Raw genomic sequence first — 16,863 nt, 5'->3', positions numbered from 1 at the left:
TATAGCGAAGACTACCTGCGAAGAAGAGGCGGTCGAGAGAGGAGAGATTAAGGGGGCTTTAAAGTAGGTAGTAGTGCTTTTACGTCGAGCGTGGACTTTGATACGAGCGTGGTTTGCATGGTAGAGTTGGTTGTAGATAGTTTTGGGGAGCTGTGATTCGTTTGTGGACGTGGTGATGGAGATAGTTTTAGATTTTTAGTTTTGGAGGGCTGTAGTTGATTGCATTATCGTCGGTTCTGGATGGATGGATAGACGCAGTCTGGTTTTGTAGTGGTGTTTTGGCTGTGGATTTGGTATGGTGAAAGGTGAGCGGCGAGACTTGGTTTGAGGCTCGGTGGTGGGTAGAAAGACGTGGTTTAAGATTTTGTACCGGATGCGGAGAGTGTCGATGCTTTTTAGTGCTGATAATATGTTGGTCGGTTTGTTTCGAGGACGTGTAAATTAACGAATGAGCGTGCGTGTCGACTGGTTGGAGATATATAAGAGCCTTTACGCGAGCTAGTTGCTGTGGCTTAGATAGGTTTCGGTGGTTTGTAGATTGTTGTTTGTGATTTACAACGGGCGGATGTGAAGTGAAGACTGAGTAAAAACGCCGGCTGAAAGACGCATTCTTACGGTTTTTCGGGTGGAATCTGAGACCTACGGACGTCTGTAATGAATGAGATTATTGGGTAAAGACTTAGTGTAAAATCTAGTTGGAAGTGGCTTATACTTTAAGGTGAATTCCCGGGGGCGTCCGAGGAAAAGATTGACAAAAAATCATTTGCAGACAGTAGCAACAAGCAAAGAGCAAAAACCCTCCACCTACTACACCGCGCACCGCCTTCCCGGGCCCTGGAAAGATGAGAATACGGTGCAGCAAGTCGAAGCGTCCTGTATAAAAAGCGAAGCCGGTGGCTTGATTTGCGAAATCCAGGTAGAAGTGTAGGTGAATTCGGTGTGCTATAGTCTCCGGATACTGGTTGAAACAGTAGGGAGGTGTGTATAGTAGTATGCGTGTATATTGGTGGTTGGTATAGTCGTGTGCGGGAATTGTGAAATGCGCTGTGCGTTTTGGGTGAAATGCGCTTGGATTACAGGATTTTTGGATTGGTGGATGCGAGATTCTTGGTGGTAAGAGAGGGTCGAGCTTTTTAACCGGGTAAACTCCTAGTAGAGGCGAGTCGAGCAGAGCGCGGATACTTTAAGTGATGGAGGTCGGAAATGCGGACGAAGTCGAAAACCATATAAAAAAGAAACTACAACTCCAAACCACCCTTCTCACTCACCTCTTACCCCTATTAATCTCCTTCTTCTTTTCTAATTTCTCTCTAACTCCCTAATCCCGTATAAATAGTAGAGAAAACAAAGGAAAGAAACCGCACAAAGAAAAACTATGCAAAAAAAGAAACCAAGAATAAAACGCACAGGAAAAACCAATCTACAAAACGGGCTCATGCCCCAGTAAACGCGTGACGAGACTCTATAGCCTGGACTAGACTCGATCGCATGCTCTAAATACGGACACTGCTTCTGGCTGAGTCGGTAGAAGGGCTGGAGCGATTTGTAGTATTGGCGAGCTGCTTTAGTGCTTAGAGACCGAGGAGAAACATCCCGGCCTACTCTTAATCGCAGACGGCTAAGTTTGCGCTCTACAATACTCGCACCACCAGCGGTATAAACACCGAGGGCCGAACGTCGAACATCGAAGTCTTGATCCCAGTCCAGTCCTAGATCCCAAACTCCGGAGTCACAAGAGGACCGACCAGTCTACCGCCCGTCCGTTTGTTCCGCTCTAAATCTCTTCCTCGCAAAAGACATACGATCTCAGATCTTATATCTCCGTCTTAGCTTAATCTCGCAGCGCGCGTCCCTATCTGCCTCGATACTTTATAGCGTATACCGTTATTACTCGCCGCCGCCGCAGCATCCGCGCCACCACGTCCACCGCGACCGCGAGGATCGGTACACGCGCGCGCCTCTCTCTCCTCCTTCGCAGCGAGCTTCGCAGCCAGCGCCACAAAACCACACAAAAGCGCCCAAGTCCATGTTCAAATTCAAGGCCACACCAGCAACTCCTCGCAAAAGCCACAAGAGTAAGAGCACCCCTCGAGACGCGGAGCTGCCTCGCAGACCCAAACCCAGGCCCAAGCCCATACCCAAGCGCAAAATCCAGCCTCAGGCCCAGACCCAGACCCAGACTCGAGATCTCGATCCTCGTCTCCATAGCCCTACCATAAGCCAGGGAACGAAAAGGAGGATAAAGACAAAGATGCAGCGGAAGCGGGAAGAGGCGGGTAAGGAGGAGCAGGACACCAGTAACAGTAACAGGCGGCCCCCGCCCTAGCCGTCCTTAAAGTCTGCGGCTATGCGTAAGCCGCCTACTTCTGCGCCTCCTGCGTGCGCTAATCGAGGTAACGGCGGCAGTAGCGGCACCGGCACCGGAGGAGGAGGAGGTAGAGGATATGTTAATAGGGCTGCTAGGACCAGCGCCCTAGTACGCAGACGTAGACGCGCCGCAGAGTCTTCTCGTCGGCAGCACGGCGGGTATAGAGCGCACGCTAGCGACGGAGAGGAAGAAGACGAAGACGAGGAGGGCGAGGACGAGGACGAGGGTAGAGAGCCTATCGTCGCGGGCAGTGGCAGCCGCAGCGGCAGCGCGGATAATTACGAAAACGCCGGCAACGTCCGCACGCGTACGGCCTCGCGCAAGATCAAGTAGAAGCCTAAGTAGCCCTATCCCCGACCGTAAGACGCGTATGCGCCGTCTCCGCGGATGCGAGAGCAAGACAAAGGCACAGACATAGACACAGCCACACACACAGATGCGGAAGCAGAAGCAGATCCAGAAGCAGAAACAGAAACAGACGCCGCCCTCTGGGCCTTAGTCATGCCGTAGTTACTCTATAGAACTATCTATCCGTCCCATCTACTCTAAATCCAGCTAAGTAGGAAAAGCAAATATATACTGTCGAAGTCTTTCTCGTCCGCAAGCTAGTGCCACTTACAATAACGCTCTTTACTAAATAATGCGGCTGCTGCAATAACCGAAAATGTTGATTATTGTATAAGATTTGTGTCTGCAATAGTAGCTTGTATCAGGCTGCGCTAAATGCCAGTAGCGCCCTATGGTTTTACTATCGAAAGTAAGGCGTCTGCTTTCATCTTGGAAGGCGTCTGGTGAAGAGAGGCTGCGGGGCCAGTAGTCCATTGTAAACTATTTGGAGCTTTGATGCTAAGTGAGAGGTGGCGAGAAGGATGATAACACAGGTTGGCAGACGGGAATCCTTTTGAATGGTTGAAAAAGATATGAGAATGTCCCCCAAATTTCGATTTCTGTCCCTTTTAATACCGTGCCGAGCAAATTTTTTACTGTACAGCTCTAAGTTTGCTAAGCCTGGCTGTCGTTTTGTTGCGTCACGATCGGACGTGAGCATATAAAGGTAACAAATTTATTTGGAAACGTAATGTTGTGAACAATGGGGCATGACAAACAAATGCAACCGATCCTGGGAAAGTGGAAAGTATAGCACTAGGACTCGTTAGTATTATTAACATTTAAGAGATCAGGACCTGCAAAATAGCGTTGAGACCATTAGTTGTCGAAGAAAGACGTGCATTTGGGATGACAAGTTTACTTTGTCTGGCCTCTTTTGGATCCGGCTTTGGCTTTACTGGTGTCTCGGCTGCCTATATTCTGTTTTGGGTTTGAATAAACGAATTGTGGTCTCATCGGAGCTTACTCTACCCAAATATACTCTAAGATGCGATTACAGCTCTTGTCGTCGAGCAAAGTAAAGGTTGCTGGGTTACTTACGAAAGTATATGTACTTCCCTCTCATATCGCAGCGGCCTCTATATTTCTATTCATCTACCATTGCAGGTGCAGTCCGCTTCCATTGAATAAGCAAAGGATGAGTCTGGAAGCAAGAGGCTGGCTAAGTGAACCAAAGCCGCTCAGTATCTACTGTTACTCTTAGTAACAATCTAGTAATTAGTATAAGTCGACTGCTGGCAAGCCGCAGAAACAAAAACATACCTTAATAACTATCAAACCCTTCCTTCGCGCATGCAAGCCAAGTAACTGTTGCGATCGCTATAATCATAAAGAAGCCACCTATGAAAGGCCGTGAATTGCTTAGACTTAGATTACGCGCCGATGTTATAATACGTACTGATTAAACTAGCGGAGAAAGTATAGTTCCGCTGCCTACATTCCTTTAATGAAATTTGTACCAGATTATAAGATATTAAGACTAAGAGAGCGTAGAAGAGTACACTCTATATATAGATATTTAAATTACTTTGTTAGATTCTTCTTAATTATAATGTGTTACTATCTTAACAGGGTATAGTTAAGACTAGCTATATTTAGGTGTAGAACAACGTAACTAGTAATTGTCCTTTAACATGACTTTCTTCGCTTACCTAATCGTTGATTTCCCTTTGTAGTTAAAGGCAAATAAGTAGAAATCTTCCACCATTTCATGACCTTCTCCTATAAAGTCTCTACGAAGAGCTTTCAACTACCTACATCCGAAACATTCTCTGTCGCCTAGGATGCTTTCCTAGGCGTCTTCCTAGATATCCTACTTCTACCACCAGATATCCACCGGCACGAACGACAACGATCAAGACATGACTTTAACTAATCCCGCCAGCCTCTTAAGCGATCCATGCATTCCCATCGTCGTAGAGATGGGTTGCGGCGGGAAGTACGAGTTCAGCATCTACAAGAAGGTGTTGCAGGCATTCAGCACCAAAGAGTTTCCATACTTCGTCGGAAAGATCATCATGCCGCCCAGCGTCACTACCTCTGCAATGGAAGATCTGGTCAACTGGATATACGTGACCTGCAGAACTTCCGAACTCACCCAGATCCCGATGCAAGACTCCTTCATTGGGAAGGTCTCCCTCTACAGAGCAGCCGTGACCCTGGGTATCGGCCATGCTGAAAACGCGCTCTGGGACCAACTCAAGTCAGAAATCCAGGACATGGCTTTCGAGGCCGAGCACCTGGAGGCTGTCTACTGCGCGTTCGAGCCTAATGATTAGATTTCCAAGCATGTCGCGGTAAGCGTTGAGTGGAACGAGGGTATCGGCGGCTTGACTGAGCACAGAGCTTTTCCTTTTGAACCACCCGGATTTTACCTGCCTTGCCAACGAAGTCCGCGCTAAGCGAATCGCACAGGAAGAGCGAGTCGCACAGGAAGAGCGAGCCGCAGAGGAAATGCGTGCGAAGCGAGTCGCAGAGGAAATGCAGTCGAGGGTCGTTAAGGTGGTCTACGGCCACACCATTTGAGATGCGCGCGGAAACATTGGAAATCAAGACAGGTCCATGAGAAAATGCAGCTTGTTCCTTGAAGTCGTATTGGACGGTTATGGAAAGGACGGTCATGGCTAGTGAGCGGAAACTACTTGTTTCTTAGACGAATCACGATGGGCGGTGTTGCAAAGGAGTGTTGCAACTTGCAAATCTTTGGAACTGCTTCTACTGCGGACGAGAAAAGAATAAAAAACACTAGGAAATAATGAGAAGAAAATCAAATGACTTGAATCGAACTAAAATGAAAATAATGAGACTTAAAGAGAAACATTAACACTGGCATTGCGAATGATAGTCTTGTAGCTCAGAGACGGATTCTTGTGATGTTCTTCAAGAAGTATCAGTGAAAATGTCAGTGCAAGAGAAGGATTCGCGTGGCACAACGTGGAAAAAATGGTTATGCATTAGGGAATTAACAGCCATGGGGGTATATACAGCCATGGAAATCTAACCTAAAGATATCAAACTACTCGAGGTACTGTTGTAGAACTAAAGATAGACGGTTGCTGAGTGTCATAGCTATAAAAAAAGAAACCAGTAGGGTAGATCTAACAGTCAAATCTCCGTATTATTGCTGGTACTACTGCTAGCTCTTCGGCGAGTACAAACAAGGCATTTTGCCTGTTGGCTACGAGAGGGGTGAGTAGGCTTACTTAGTCGGGTCGACAAGGTATTCGAACAGTACGGGTGCAGGGGCAAAGCGGACTATATCGTTACTATTGAATATCTATTTGTTCTTCGGCCACGTCGGGCAGAAGTGCGTATTAATAAGTAGGTCTACTAGAAAGAGGGCAAGCTTTGATTAATTTTCGGCGGTAACTGTCCTGTTAAGCTTACCAAATATTAATGACATTGTCTAAGAACAACTCGTAGACTCAAAGCAGCTTAATCTTCCCACTGTTTCAGAGCAGGCTTGTTGTAAGATCCGCTCTTAATGGGAAGAAGAGCCCCTACACCCTTTAAATCGCTTCTAGACTATGTAAATCCTAATTATGGCACTATTTAGGTGCTTGACTATTATATACTGAGCTTTTCAATCATGCAGTGCTTCGTAGATGAGGTATTTTATATAGAAACTGCGGTTAAAACGCCAATCCTTTATAAAAGGGAACAAGTATTCTACGAGGCCTAGGTCTTAGTCTTTCGTTCATTCTAATTTTATTTATTCTAACTACTTACATAAAATTTAATATTAGTACGATTAATTACCTATAAAGAAACGGTAGTATTTGATACGCCCAAGAGCTTTCGAGAAAGCGCCACCTTAATTATAAAATATTGTATATAACTGAAAGAGAGGTCTATAGAAGTTACTAGAAACTACCTCTACGAGAACTAGTTTAAAGGACCCGGACCGTATAAAACGGGACATATAGAAAGCTATCTCTAGGAGTAGATGATACGTCCTATTTTTAGAAGAATCTACTTATAAAATTTTTTCTAATATTACTGTTTAGTTACGTATTATCTATCCGTACCTTAAGGATATCTAGCTAGAGGCGTCCCCGTATTATACTATCGAACTATTACCTATAGGGAGTTACCCGATAGAGGAAGTACTAAGCATTATTGCGACGGAGTACGTATTTTATTTATTTATTTATTTAGGTTTAACGTCCTTTTAGAGTCGGTGACTATTAAAGACGAGCTAGTAAAGCTAGATCTAGGAAAGAAAAGTAGCTAGGGAGGGGCTTTCACCCTATAGCTAGATCTAGGTAGGTATAAGCAACGGTTCGCCTTCGAGGGCTAAAAACATAAAAGTAGGAAAGAAAAAAAAAAAAGGAGTAGATATGCTCGACGTTTTTATACCTCGTTAGAGGCGTCGTTAAGGTACTATAAGCGCGTAGTAACCTTAGTAGATTTAATAAATTAGACCGTAGCCGTAATATTCTTTATTTTAGAGAAAAGATCCTTAAAGTTCGGGTTATTTTATCTTAAAGCGTCCTTTAGATGAGCCCGTTAGGGTCTAAATAGAGGGTATTTTAGTAGGAGGTGTTCTAGGGTCTAGATTACTATTCTTAAGTATCGATACTTATCCGTAGTAGTATAGTTAAATCGATAAAGATAGGACTTACAGTAACTATATCCTAGCTTTAGTTAATAGAAAGCGGAGGTTATTTCGCGCTCGTTAGAGGGCGGTTTATAGCTACGCTTTACTACTAGTAGAAATATCTTAGCGTAGGAACTCGGTAGGGTAGATCTAAGCTACTCCTCCTATGCCGTATAGATTTTAGCCTTTACTAGTATGCTATAGTACGTATAGCTAGTGTTTTTCTCTCGAGATATAAGTAGGGTAGCTTTTTTAGCGAGTTTATCCACTCTTTCGTTTCTAGGGACGTTAACGTAGCCTAGGACCTATTCTAGGGAGATATTATTATCTCTATTCTATAACGTAGTAGCTAATTAAATAGCCCGTTGTTGCTAGGATTAGCCGGGCGTATTAGCTAGTACCCGTAGCCTTAAGAGTGCGGCCTAATTATCCGTAAAGACTCGTATATCCTGAGATATATATCTGTTATTAACGGCTAGTTCTAAGGTAGTAATAATACCTTCGAGTTCGCTATTATATATAATGTTATAGGGTCCGAGGTTTTTTAGTATATAGGCTTGTTCTTCGTCTCGGGATCGGCTAAAATCTAGTAGACTAACGCCTATACCTATACCCTTCCTATTAGGTATAAGAGAGGCGTCTAAGTAGATAGCTACTAGATTCGATGGGGTGTTCTTTAGGAGGTTATAGTAGCTTTTGCCCTCCTCCTTCTTCTTAAGTATAGAGATTCTAGTAGAGTAGTTTATACTTATAAACTACGGCGGGTAGAGAAAGGGGTCGACCTTTTCTAGGTAAGGAGGTGTCGATTAAAGAACGTTCTTTAGCTTCTTAAGCCGCGTAGTAGGAGGGCCGTCTCTATTCTCTAGGTTTATCCTATTAAGGGCTTATCGAATTAGATAGTTCTCTTCTAGTTTACTTATTCTTAAGGCGTACTTTTATATAGCCTGCGGAATTCGTAGGTTAGCGGGTAGGATTACGGTCTCTATTTCTCCTAGGATAGTAGGGGACGTTTTAAATATTCCTAGGATCTTTTACGTAGTAAGTCTTTAGAGGATTTTAGCTTGCTTTAAGAACGCCCTAGTATTTTTCCCGTAGAGTTCAATACCGTAGTCGGAGCTGCTTATAACGTATACGTTATATAGTTAACGTATAGCACCTGGGGATAAGCCCCGCTCGGTATTAGCGAGTTAAGAGAGACGGTTAAATATAGAACGGGCTTTACTGATTCTAATAGATACATACTCTCTTAGGGTTAAAAGAGGATCGAAGAAAATCCCTAGCCAGCGGACGAGATTATTTGCCGTTACTACTTTGCCGTTAGGTAGCGTAATAGTAGTATTCTAGGCTTTAGAGGATTTAGAGAAGTATAGAAGCTCTGTCTTTGTAAGGTCGAATTCGATGCCGTTTTCTTGTCTACGCTTATAGAGATGTTTTACCTCTTCCTCTATAATCTTCTTATTTTGCTTAAAGCTAGCAGAGCTAGCTATAAGTGCGATGTCGTCGATATATGAGAGATAGGAGGCGCGAGAGGTTGGGATTATCTCTCGGAGGTATATAAGAAATAATATAGGTGAGACTGGACTCCCTTGTGGGATTCTAGTATCGATTCTACTATAGTTTTCTATTTCTCCGTTGAAGGCGAGGCCGAGGGTTCTCTTATTTAAGAAAGATCTTACCCACGCGAGTAGGTTTAGCGGAAGCCCTATTCGTGCCATTCTAGCTAGTAGCTGTTCTTGGGCGGACGGAGTACGTAAAAATTCTTTGTTCTTTACTATCCTTAGCTATCTTCTGCTCTCTACCACGTCATTCTGTTTAGTTTCAAAAGTATTAGCAGAAATGTCCTGGTTTGGCTTTGAGCGAATAAAATCCCACATTAAAGACTTTGTGCGACAAAGCGTACAGGCCTGTAGTAGATAATACACTGTCTTTGGAAACAGTGCCTTTAAATTCCAAGCGCGAGAATATAAAACCTTTCTTCGTCCGTACAGGTCTTTAACAGTTCTTGTCTTCCCACTATTCTTGTTTAAGACGAAATCTAACAATAAACGACGGAGATAGCACCGAGCGCAACACCATCGCAGGAATATCCGTACCAAAACCACCGATTTCCTTAAGTAGAAGCCGAAATTCTGCAAAAAATAGAAGATAAACTTCCAGATTCGAAGCGTGCCACTGTCTGTAGAGATCCCAGATGCAGCAGCTCCAATATAGCAGCAGCTGGGCGTAACAAAGACGTGGAGCACAACTCCACAACAAACACACTGCCGCGCACAAGCCCCCGCATCACCCCAAGCGACCTCCCCAGAATAATCTCGGTCCATGAAAAACGTCATATATAGAGTGTAGGCGCATCAGATTACGTTTCGGTGTCCGTACCTAGGCTTCTAAGTCGTAATTCGTTGCCTCCACAAGTACGAAAACCTGTGCTGTTTGCGGCATCGACGTTTCTTGCTTCCCAGCAACCCCAATCCACTCCGATGCGCCTACAACACCCTAAACGGTGAAAAAGTTCTCAAATGCAGTCGCGGCCATGGGATGCTGAGGCTGTAAAGCAGCCAGCACAAGATGCTAAGGTCGTCACGCCGCAAAGCAAAAGCCAGCGCATGGCTCCCGCCTGCAGCACATACACCCACGTATACGCACGCGCGCCGCGCCGCCCGCCCCCAGCGCACCCAAAACCAGGGCCGACGTCCAACGTTAGCAAGCCGCGGCTACCGCATCGGAGCAGGCGCAGGCGCAGGCGCCAGCGTTGTGCCCGCGCCGCTCGCAGCCCCGTATGCGCCCTGTACGCCTGTTTCTGCTACGTTCGATGTTGTGCTGTTTTGGGGTGGGCGTGCGTGCGTTGTGGTGGAGCTGTGGCGGGGGTGCGTGCCGTGCGTTCCGTGCGTGGGGTAGGGTGGGGGTTGCCGTTTCGGCTGTGCTGCAACGCAACGCAACGCAACGTCGATATCGTGGATACGGGTTGAGATTCTGGCTTTCGGGTGGCATTAATATTAACATTGACAGCGTAGCCGAGGCATCCGGGATGAAGCAGATTTTTGCTCGCTCACTCATGGCAAAAGCGCTGAAGAGAGTGCGCGTGCGGCATGTATGCGCGCTCAGAACGGCGTAAGGTGGGCCAGACGTCGGCAATCGTCGTCGCAAAATGCCCCGCTAAGTGCTGCACGTACCTGCATCCTTGCCGCATCGTGGTCGCATCGAGTGCCGGCTTTGGTCGAGAGTCTGCGCATGTATGTGCCGCAGAAGCGCATGCTGCACGGCCCGGACAGGAGCGTGAAAAACCCCGGCGCCCTGTGTATTTGATACGTGCGTGCATGCTTGGGTAACCAGGGCATGTGTCGACAAGGTAGCGAGGGAAAGAATGAGCTCGAAGCCGCTGTGTTCTGGAGATTTTCTCCGAAACTTTGCAGTGTGAGATCCAAGAACCAAGGTTCCAACAGCTCTCGACCGACAGCATTATTAACGAGCAGAACAACTCCCTTAACTATGCCTTTTCTAGCCCCACCTATCCAGTCAAGCTTCGCATATTACATCCTAAAGAAAACTGTTTCTAGCCAGTAGAGATAGTCTAATCAAAGCGTGGAACAAGGCATTCGCCGCTGCGCCAATACAACATGAAAGCCAAGAAACAAAGACGCTATAAGCCGCTGCATCAGCACAAGCTCCTCGTCCGGGCCGGTTTAAAGACGGGAACAGACCTTGTCGGCGCCGTCGACCTCATCTTCCCTCCTCAACGGTTGCGCCAGCTTCCGACTTCCCGCTCCGTCGTCACCCCTTAAGGATAAATTCTAGCTTCTTTACTCTAGCTCGAAGTCCTCCGCTTTCGGCTTCGCCCCGATAGGTCGTAGAAAAACCCGCGAAAGCCATGCTATGTAGCGGGGGTTATACGCGTTGACGGCGGCTCCGGCCAGGGATCTTCGGTAGGTGTGGTCGCCTTCTTGCTACGACGGCGTGTGGCTTCAAGAGACGCTATTGCTACTCGTTAGTTCAGCTTACGCTCCTGTAATTCCCTAGGGAATCCTGCCCGCCGCTTCGCTATTACAACCTACCCCCTGAAGGCCCTCCTTATACTGCCGAACCACAGCCGAGCAGGCTTATATTCTAATAACATGAAAGCTTATAAAGCTTACGCTTAACTTAATCTTACGAAAGACCTACGGGGTGTATACGTTATTAAGAAGTAGACTCGTAGAAGACACTAGCAAATACTATCAACGGAGGAGTTATTAAGGGGCTTACTAGCTAACCTCGTTTCTTTAGAGGAAGCAGGTAAAGGAAGGCACCTATATAGGGCTTCTATTACGAGAGTATTAGGAAACAGATCCGATATTTGTAGAGAACTATCGGCACAAAGACAAGCGCGCCGATAGGCGAGAGTGGTGGTGCTGGTAACGGAGCACGAGAACTTATCTATAGGCAAGGAAAGTAGGCGAGTAAGTAAGACAAGCGCGGCCGCCTCCTCCGTCCGTCCGTAGCCGGGAAGCGTGCGATATTACTAACTGCTTCGATACCGTCGCGATGAACAAAGCCACCGGCGTTGCCGTCGATACAAGCAAATCCGCTAGCTACGCGCTGGCTATTTCCGCCTCGCTTGCCTTCTTAACGTCCACGGTCCTATTCCCGCCAAGCGGCAGTGATGCCCTGCGCTGGCTCTGGCAACTGCTACGGCCCCTACCACAGTTGCTTTATCTAGTATATTGTACTGTGCTCCGTCTGTCATGCGGACTATTCGGCACCGGCGTGTTGACGCTAGGCGGTCCTCCGCGGAGAGCTCGTTATGCAGCGCGCCTCGGGTACGTAGGGCCGCGGTATCTATAGAGAGCTTTAGAGGTAGGGTGGTGGAGCGGTTAAGCTTGTTGGTGACGGGGTGCTCGCGTTAATGCCGCTTACTACGGCGTTGGTGGTGCGCGGCGGCGGTGGTGGTGGCGGTGGCGTAGCAGGCGCGTGCGTAGGCGCGTTCGATTACGGGGTTTGGCTGGTGCGATGGGACGGAAGTAGGCATGGGCTGGTCGACTGTTCAAGGTTCCACGTTCGCCTTGTGTTTCTGTTGTCAACACTAAGTCGTGCCAGTAATACTATCGAACTAGGCGCGTTGTGCCAAGAGCGTTAGGAAGCTGTACCGCGACGCCAAGGTCCGGAGGGGGGGCTTGGGCGTTGGCGGCCGAGGAGATGATGCCTCGAGCCTGCGCGATCTCGGCCTCCCGATGCCAGAAGACTACGTGCAGGGCTTAATGGGTATCTGGGCCGCCACCGAGAGCGACATCGTGTATCTGACGGAGCTTAACGCGGACAAGATGGTTGCGCCGGAGGAGGTGCGGCGGCGGCGGAGGCGGCGAGGGCGGCGGAAAGGGAGAAGAAGAAGATGATGGGGTGGAGGCAGAGGGTGAAGATGAGGTTGCTGTTGTTATTGTTGTGAGTGGTGCGTGTGTGGATGTGGATAAGCGTGGGGGTGGATGATGGGTTGCTGGGATAATACGGTAATGGGATGGTGGGTAGACTTATGGTTTTGTGGCGGTAGGGTTTAAAGGTGTTAAACAGTGCGAGAAAGCTGGACACTACTATCGTATTAAATTAAGTAAAACTATCTACTTAAATACACGATTTCCCTTAGTAGAAAGGTAACTATCGTTCTACTAATAGGAGAGAATAGTATAATATTAAAAAAGTAAAGTGATGATAGGGTTCGTGCTAAGCGAGATAATATGGTTATAGTGGTGATGGTTGACAGAAGGCTTTTTGGGTTATGATGGTGTCTTGAAGTTGGCTTGGATGGGTAGCTAGGGCGCTTCGGCTTCGATTTCGGCCGGTGTTTGCACGGCCTGCCCTCTCTGTCCTCTCTCTATAAGCGGGTCAATCTTCAAGAGTGCAAGGAACAATGCACGGAAGGAAGGATCGAAGAAAGCATAGACAAGAAAACCATTCCAAGCTAACTCAAAGCACACAAATATTCATCTTCAACAAAAACACACCAAGAACAAAAAAGACCTCAACCCATACCCCTTCCCTCCCTACTCAACAAAACGCCTACGCCGAACACCACAGCACAAATGACTCGAAACCCGCAACGCAGACGTCGGAACAAAAGCACGCTACGGAAACGCTACTCGTGGACGCTACGGTCGCTAGGCACCTAACGCAGAGAGGTAGCGACGCGGGTGGGCTAGGTCTATGGTGTGGGTGTGGCGCCGAGGGTGCGCCGGTGGTGCGTGTGGGGCGGGGGCGGGTTTTTTAGAGGAGGGTCTTTGGGGTTGGCGTGGGATGGGCGGGGTTTGCTAGAGGTTTGAGGCTCGGTGCGTTGGTCAATGAGTGTCTGGAGGGAGCCGCGGAGAAAGAGGGCTTGTGGTGTGGGTTGGTGGTGATGGGGCGGGAACGCGCAGCACGACTGTACAATAGGTAGTGCCTGGTGGCCGGGCGAGCGAAGCAAGAAAGCAAGGGAGCAACCTACTCGAACCCTTCTCCCTCCTAGCCGTTAAGCGCTTCTTCTCAGTATCGCTGCCACTACCGCCATCTCCATCGCCTTATGCATCCTCTTCCCCGGCGTCCCCGCCGTTGATGTCCCAGCAGCAGCTTCCTGTCCCGTGTATTCGCCCTTCCTGCATCTTCGGCTTCTGCGACGAGTGAGTATGTAGCTCTGGCCTGTGCCTGCCTACCTGTCGCTGACGAGCGAGCTGCGTGCTGCGTGCTGGGTGCGGGGTGCTGAGCGCTGCAGCGTCGTGAGCGGCTCGGTCGGTCGGCTGAGCGTAGCGCGAGACGAGGCGGAGGGGTCTCGCTCGCTGTGCGGGAGGTAGGCGTGGGTACGAAGCGCGGACTTGCTGCGTCGGCGAGGGCAGAGGCCTGCTGGCGCGAGAGGGTTTAGCCTGTGCGAGGGCGCGGAAAAGCGCCGGTGCTGAGTCGTGTTTTCTGCGCAGGTGGTGGTGCGCGCGAGTCATGCGCGACTTCTTGCAGCAGAGGCCGCACACCGTTTGCTTTGGCCGTTGGTTCCTTGCTATGCAGCCGAAAATGCGACTCAGATGCGCACGGTCGCGACCCGGAGGTGCTACGGATTTGACTTTTGAGGCCGTTGCTCTCGTCGCTTGATCATCTACCGGCTTTGAGTTTAGCGTCGAAAAGGAAACTGGCCATCTCGCAGACCTGGGGTGTACTACAATGGTTTTGCGCGCTGTTTGGATGTTATTAATAGAAGCATTCCTGGATGAATTCCTGAATTCCAAGTCCTTTTCTCGACGTCCCTCTCTTCCGGCGCTAGTTGCGATAGCAATGACAGTAAAGCAAAGATAGTATTTAGCTCTTTTAGAGAGGCGTGAAAGTCCATGTAGAAAGGTAGAGTTTTTTCGTTTCGAACCGCCGAAGCAGTCTTTACACAGCAGCAGCGACTGTAAGACAGCAAACAGTGCCATACTACCACCCACATACAATCATCCAGTACCCTCGAGTTAAGCCTAGTAGAACGTCTAGTATTTTCCCTAGCTTAAACTTATCCACCACCGCCCACTTAAGCCTCAACGTGTTTCCCAAATAATAAGAAGTAACGCGCTTTCAAGAGGCTACGGATTACACTACCCTACGCCCGGCTCCCGACCCAAGCAATCCTACATCTAGCATAATTTCTTTCTCTTTTCTTTTAGGCGTACTTTTTAAGTTTGGTATCTACGTTTTAAGTACGAGAGACGAGAGGTAGGTCTACTATTTCCTCTTTTATATTTGCGTTAAATCTATTGCCTTTCATTAAAGAAAATAAACCGCCTTATGCGTTTCGTTTTATACTTATACGTTAACTAAATAAGCATATCCAAGCTTCTTACATTCCGTTAACAGCATCAATGGTAAAGACGCTAAAGTCGGAAAGCAAGAACTTAGCAGCAATAGTACCTTTAGAAAGAAAAGGATCGAATATTATCCAGCATTACTTTTTAACTCGACAGAATCAAGACCACGAACCCAAGGAGCGATTCAAAGAGCAGCAGGACCCTAATATGCGTAAATTAAGGGGAAGAAGACGGTTCTTATAACTTCCGGATACACTGAATTATCCACGGAGAAGCTCTGCTTACGCAACAAGATAATGAAACAGAAAATTACTAAAGAGACTAACAGCCTCAACAAGAGAAAACATCCCTTCTTCAGCGCCAGAAAGATTAACTCTAGGGCTATACTATACTACCAAAAATCTTATACTACACATCGAAATGCTTAAGCAATCAGCCCGTAGCCCACACATACTCTTCTAAAACTAAGAACAAGTTAAGTAAGCTGTAAAGCCAGCCGGTAACGATTTAATAGTTATTGGTTAAAGATTTTAGCTCCAGTATTTGGAAATTCCATAGTTTTAGGGCAGCGGGGTATACACGAGTAGATTTATATTCAACGCTAAACCTGCTATTAGACGCATCCCCGAGAGAGGTTTATTAAGCTATTCTACACCCTTCCAAGATATTTTGTTCAATATTCCTTTCCGTTGAAAGGCTCACCTGCCAGCTTTATCATAGTATTTTAGGCAAACAATCAAGTTAATACTGTTAAAGAAAGAAAAGATAATAACATAGGCATGAAAGAAAAGGTTGAAACGGCGACGAAAATTCACTGTTACTATATTAATACTCTTGGCCCGCTCACCCGCTTTCACCGAGACCATTTCAAAAGTAAAATCTAGTCCTGATCTAAGAACATGCGAGCAAAGAAGACAAGCACATGCACTGTCTATACGCGGATTAAGTATAGGCTTTAAACATCGCAGGTGACGAGAGCACCAAGTTACTAGCAGTCAAGGTTCCTAAAAACGTTGACATTGTTCAACGTCGTGATGACCAGGTTCAGCACCAACATGTATGCCTATAGATGGAATCGCAGTGAGACTCACTGACGACTCTTTAAGCAGCAACACAGTCCACCCAACCGTTACCAGATCCACCGTGTTGTTCGGTATCAGAACGGTCATGTCTTGCAACGCATATTGGCCGAGATTTTCTGTAGGAATTCCTTGTTCTCTTCGACAGCGGAAGAAGCTGGAAGATGCTGGTAATGAGACAATGTAAATAAAGCAAAATAAAATAGGATGTATTGAAATCTCTCCGCCGCAGTGGAGCAGTAAGTCTGGGTTTGCGGCAAACACTAGTGGAAATGTGCCGCCTTGCTGGCCGAAGGTGACGTGCGCTTTACTAATACGTAGATGTCGGCGCAGGATGTAAACGCAGGAAGCTATACTGGTTCTCTGGAGATTGTTAAATCTGTAGATAAGCGCCCCTTAGGAATACAAGAAACGAGCATGGCGCGTCTCTAGCGGAGGTAAGAGGTTGAAGGACCTGTAAAAACCCTACGTCTGACTCGCATGTCTCTAAGTCTCTGCCATTATTCCTACCCCAACTATAAGCCATGCCAATTCAAGCGGCAACTTCGAGCACCAAGCCTTTAAAATATCAAGTCTCCCGGCCAAAATCTCACGAGAAAACGAATAACTAAATGTCAGCCAGGATCACTCCGATAACTCTCGTTTTTTCAGCCTTATTACAGT

General features: G+C 47.3%; 5 protein-coding genes across 5 annotated transcripts; 4 read left to right on the top strand and 1 right to left on the bottom strand.

The window, feature by feature from the left end:
* Positions 1–2,347: 2,347 nt before the first annotated feature.
* Positions 2,348–2,905, top strand: K452DRAFT_347608 (uncharacterized protein; the record flags this gene model as incomplete). Its single annotated transcript, XM_033545501.1, has 1 exon — positions 2,348–2,905. The coding sequence occupies one exon, from the start codon at positions 2,348–2,350 to the stop codon at positions 2,699–2,701; it is 354 nt and encodes a 117-aa protein (XP_033391264.1). The 3' UTR covers positions 2,702–2,905.
* Positions 2,906–4,617: 1,712 nt separating this feature from the next.
* K452DRAFT_313907 (uncharacterized protein) lies at positions 4,618–5,034 on the top strand (the record flags this gene model as incomplete). The annotated part of the gene is made up of 1 exon (XM_033543705.1): positions 4,618–5,034. One exon carries the CDS (start codon positions 4,618–4,620, stop codon positions 5,032–5,034), a length of 417 nt encoding a protein of 138 aa, XP_033391263.1.
* Positions 5,035–12,234: 7,200 nt separating this feature from the next.
* K452DRAFT_303472 (uncharacterized protein) lies at positions 12,235–12,721 on the top strand (the record flags this gene model as incomplete). The annotated part of the gene is made up of 2 exons (XM_033542723.1): positions 12,235–12,384; positions 12,443–12,721. 2 exons carry the CDS (start codon positions 12,235–12,237, stop codon positions 12,719–12,721), a joined length of 429 nt encoding a protein of 142 aa, XP_033391262.1.
* Positions 12,722–12,994: 273 nt separating this feature from the next.
* Positions 12,995–13,884, top strand: K452DRAFT_293144 (uncharacterized protein). The gene has a single exon (XM_033541509.1). It carries the CDS (start codon positions 13,231–13,233, stop codon positions 13,585–13,587), a length of 357 nt encoding a protein of 118 aa, XP_033391261.1. The 5' UTR covers positions 12,995–13,230; the 3' UTR covers positions 13,588–13,884.
* On the bottom strand, positions 13,721–14,752 carry K452DRAFT_347604 (uncharacterized protein; the record flags this gene model as incomplete). Its single annotated transcript, XM_033545500.1, has 1 exon — positions 13,721–14,752. The coding sequence occupies one exon, from the start codon at positions 14,750–14,752 to the stop codon at positions 13,874–13,876; it is 879 nt and encodes a 292-aa protein (XP_033391260.1). The 3' UTR covers positions 13,721–13,873.
* Between the last annotated feature and the right edge of the window lie 2,111 nt (positions 14,753–16,863).

This window comes from Aplosporella prunicola, assembly GCF_010093885.1.
Source record: "Aplosporella prunicola CBS 121167 unplaced genomic scaffold K452scaffold_99, whole genome shotgun sequence".
NCBI classification, from domain to species: Eukaryota; Fungi; Ascomycota; class Dothideomycetes; order Botryosphaeriales; family Aplosporellaceae; genus Aplosporella; species Aplosporella prunicola.
Note: the sequence above shows the minus strand (reverse complement) of the source record. Positions and strands in the feature narration are given on the sequence as shown.

Coding starts and splice junctions, on each gene's coding strand:
- K452DRAFT_293144 (XM_033541509.1), top strand. CDS start 13,231: ATGCACGGAAGGAAGGATCGAAGAAAGCATAGACAAGAAAACCATTCC.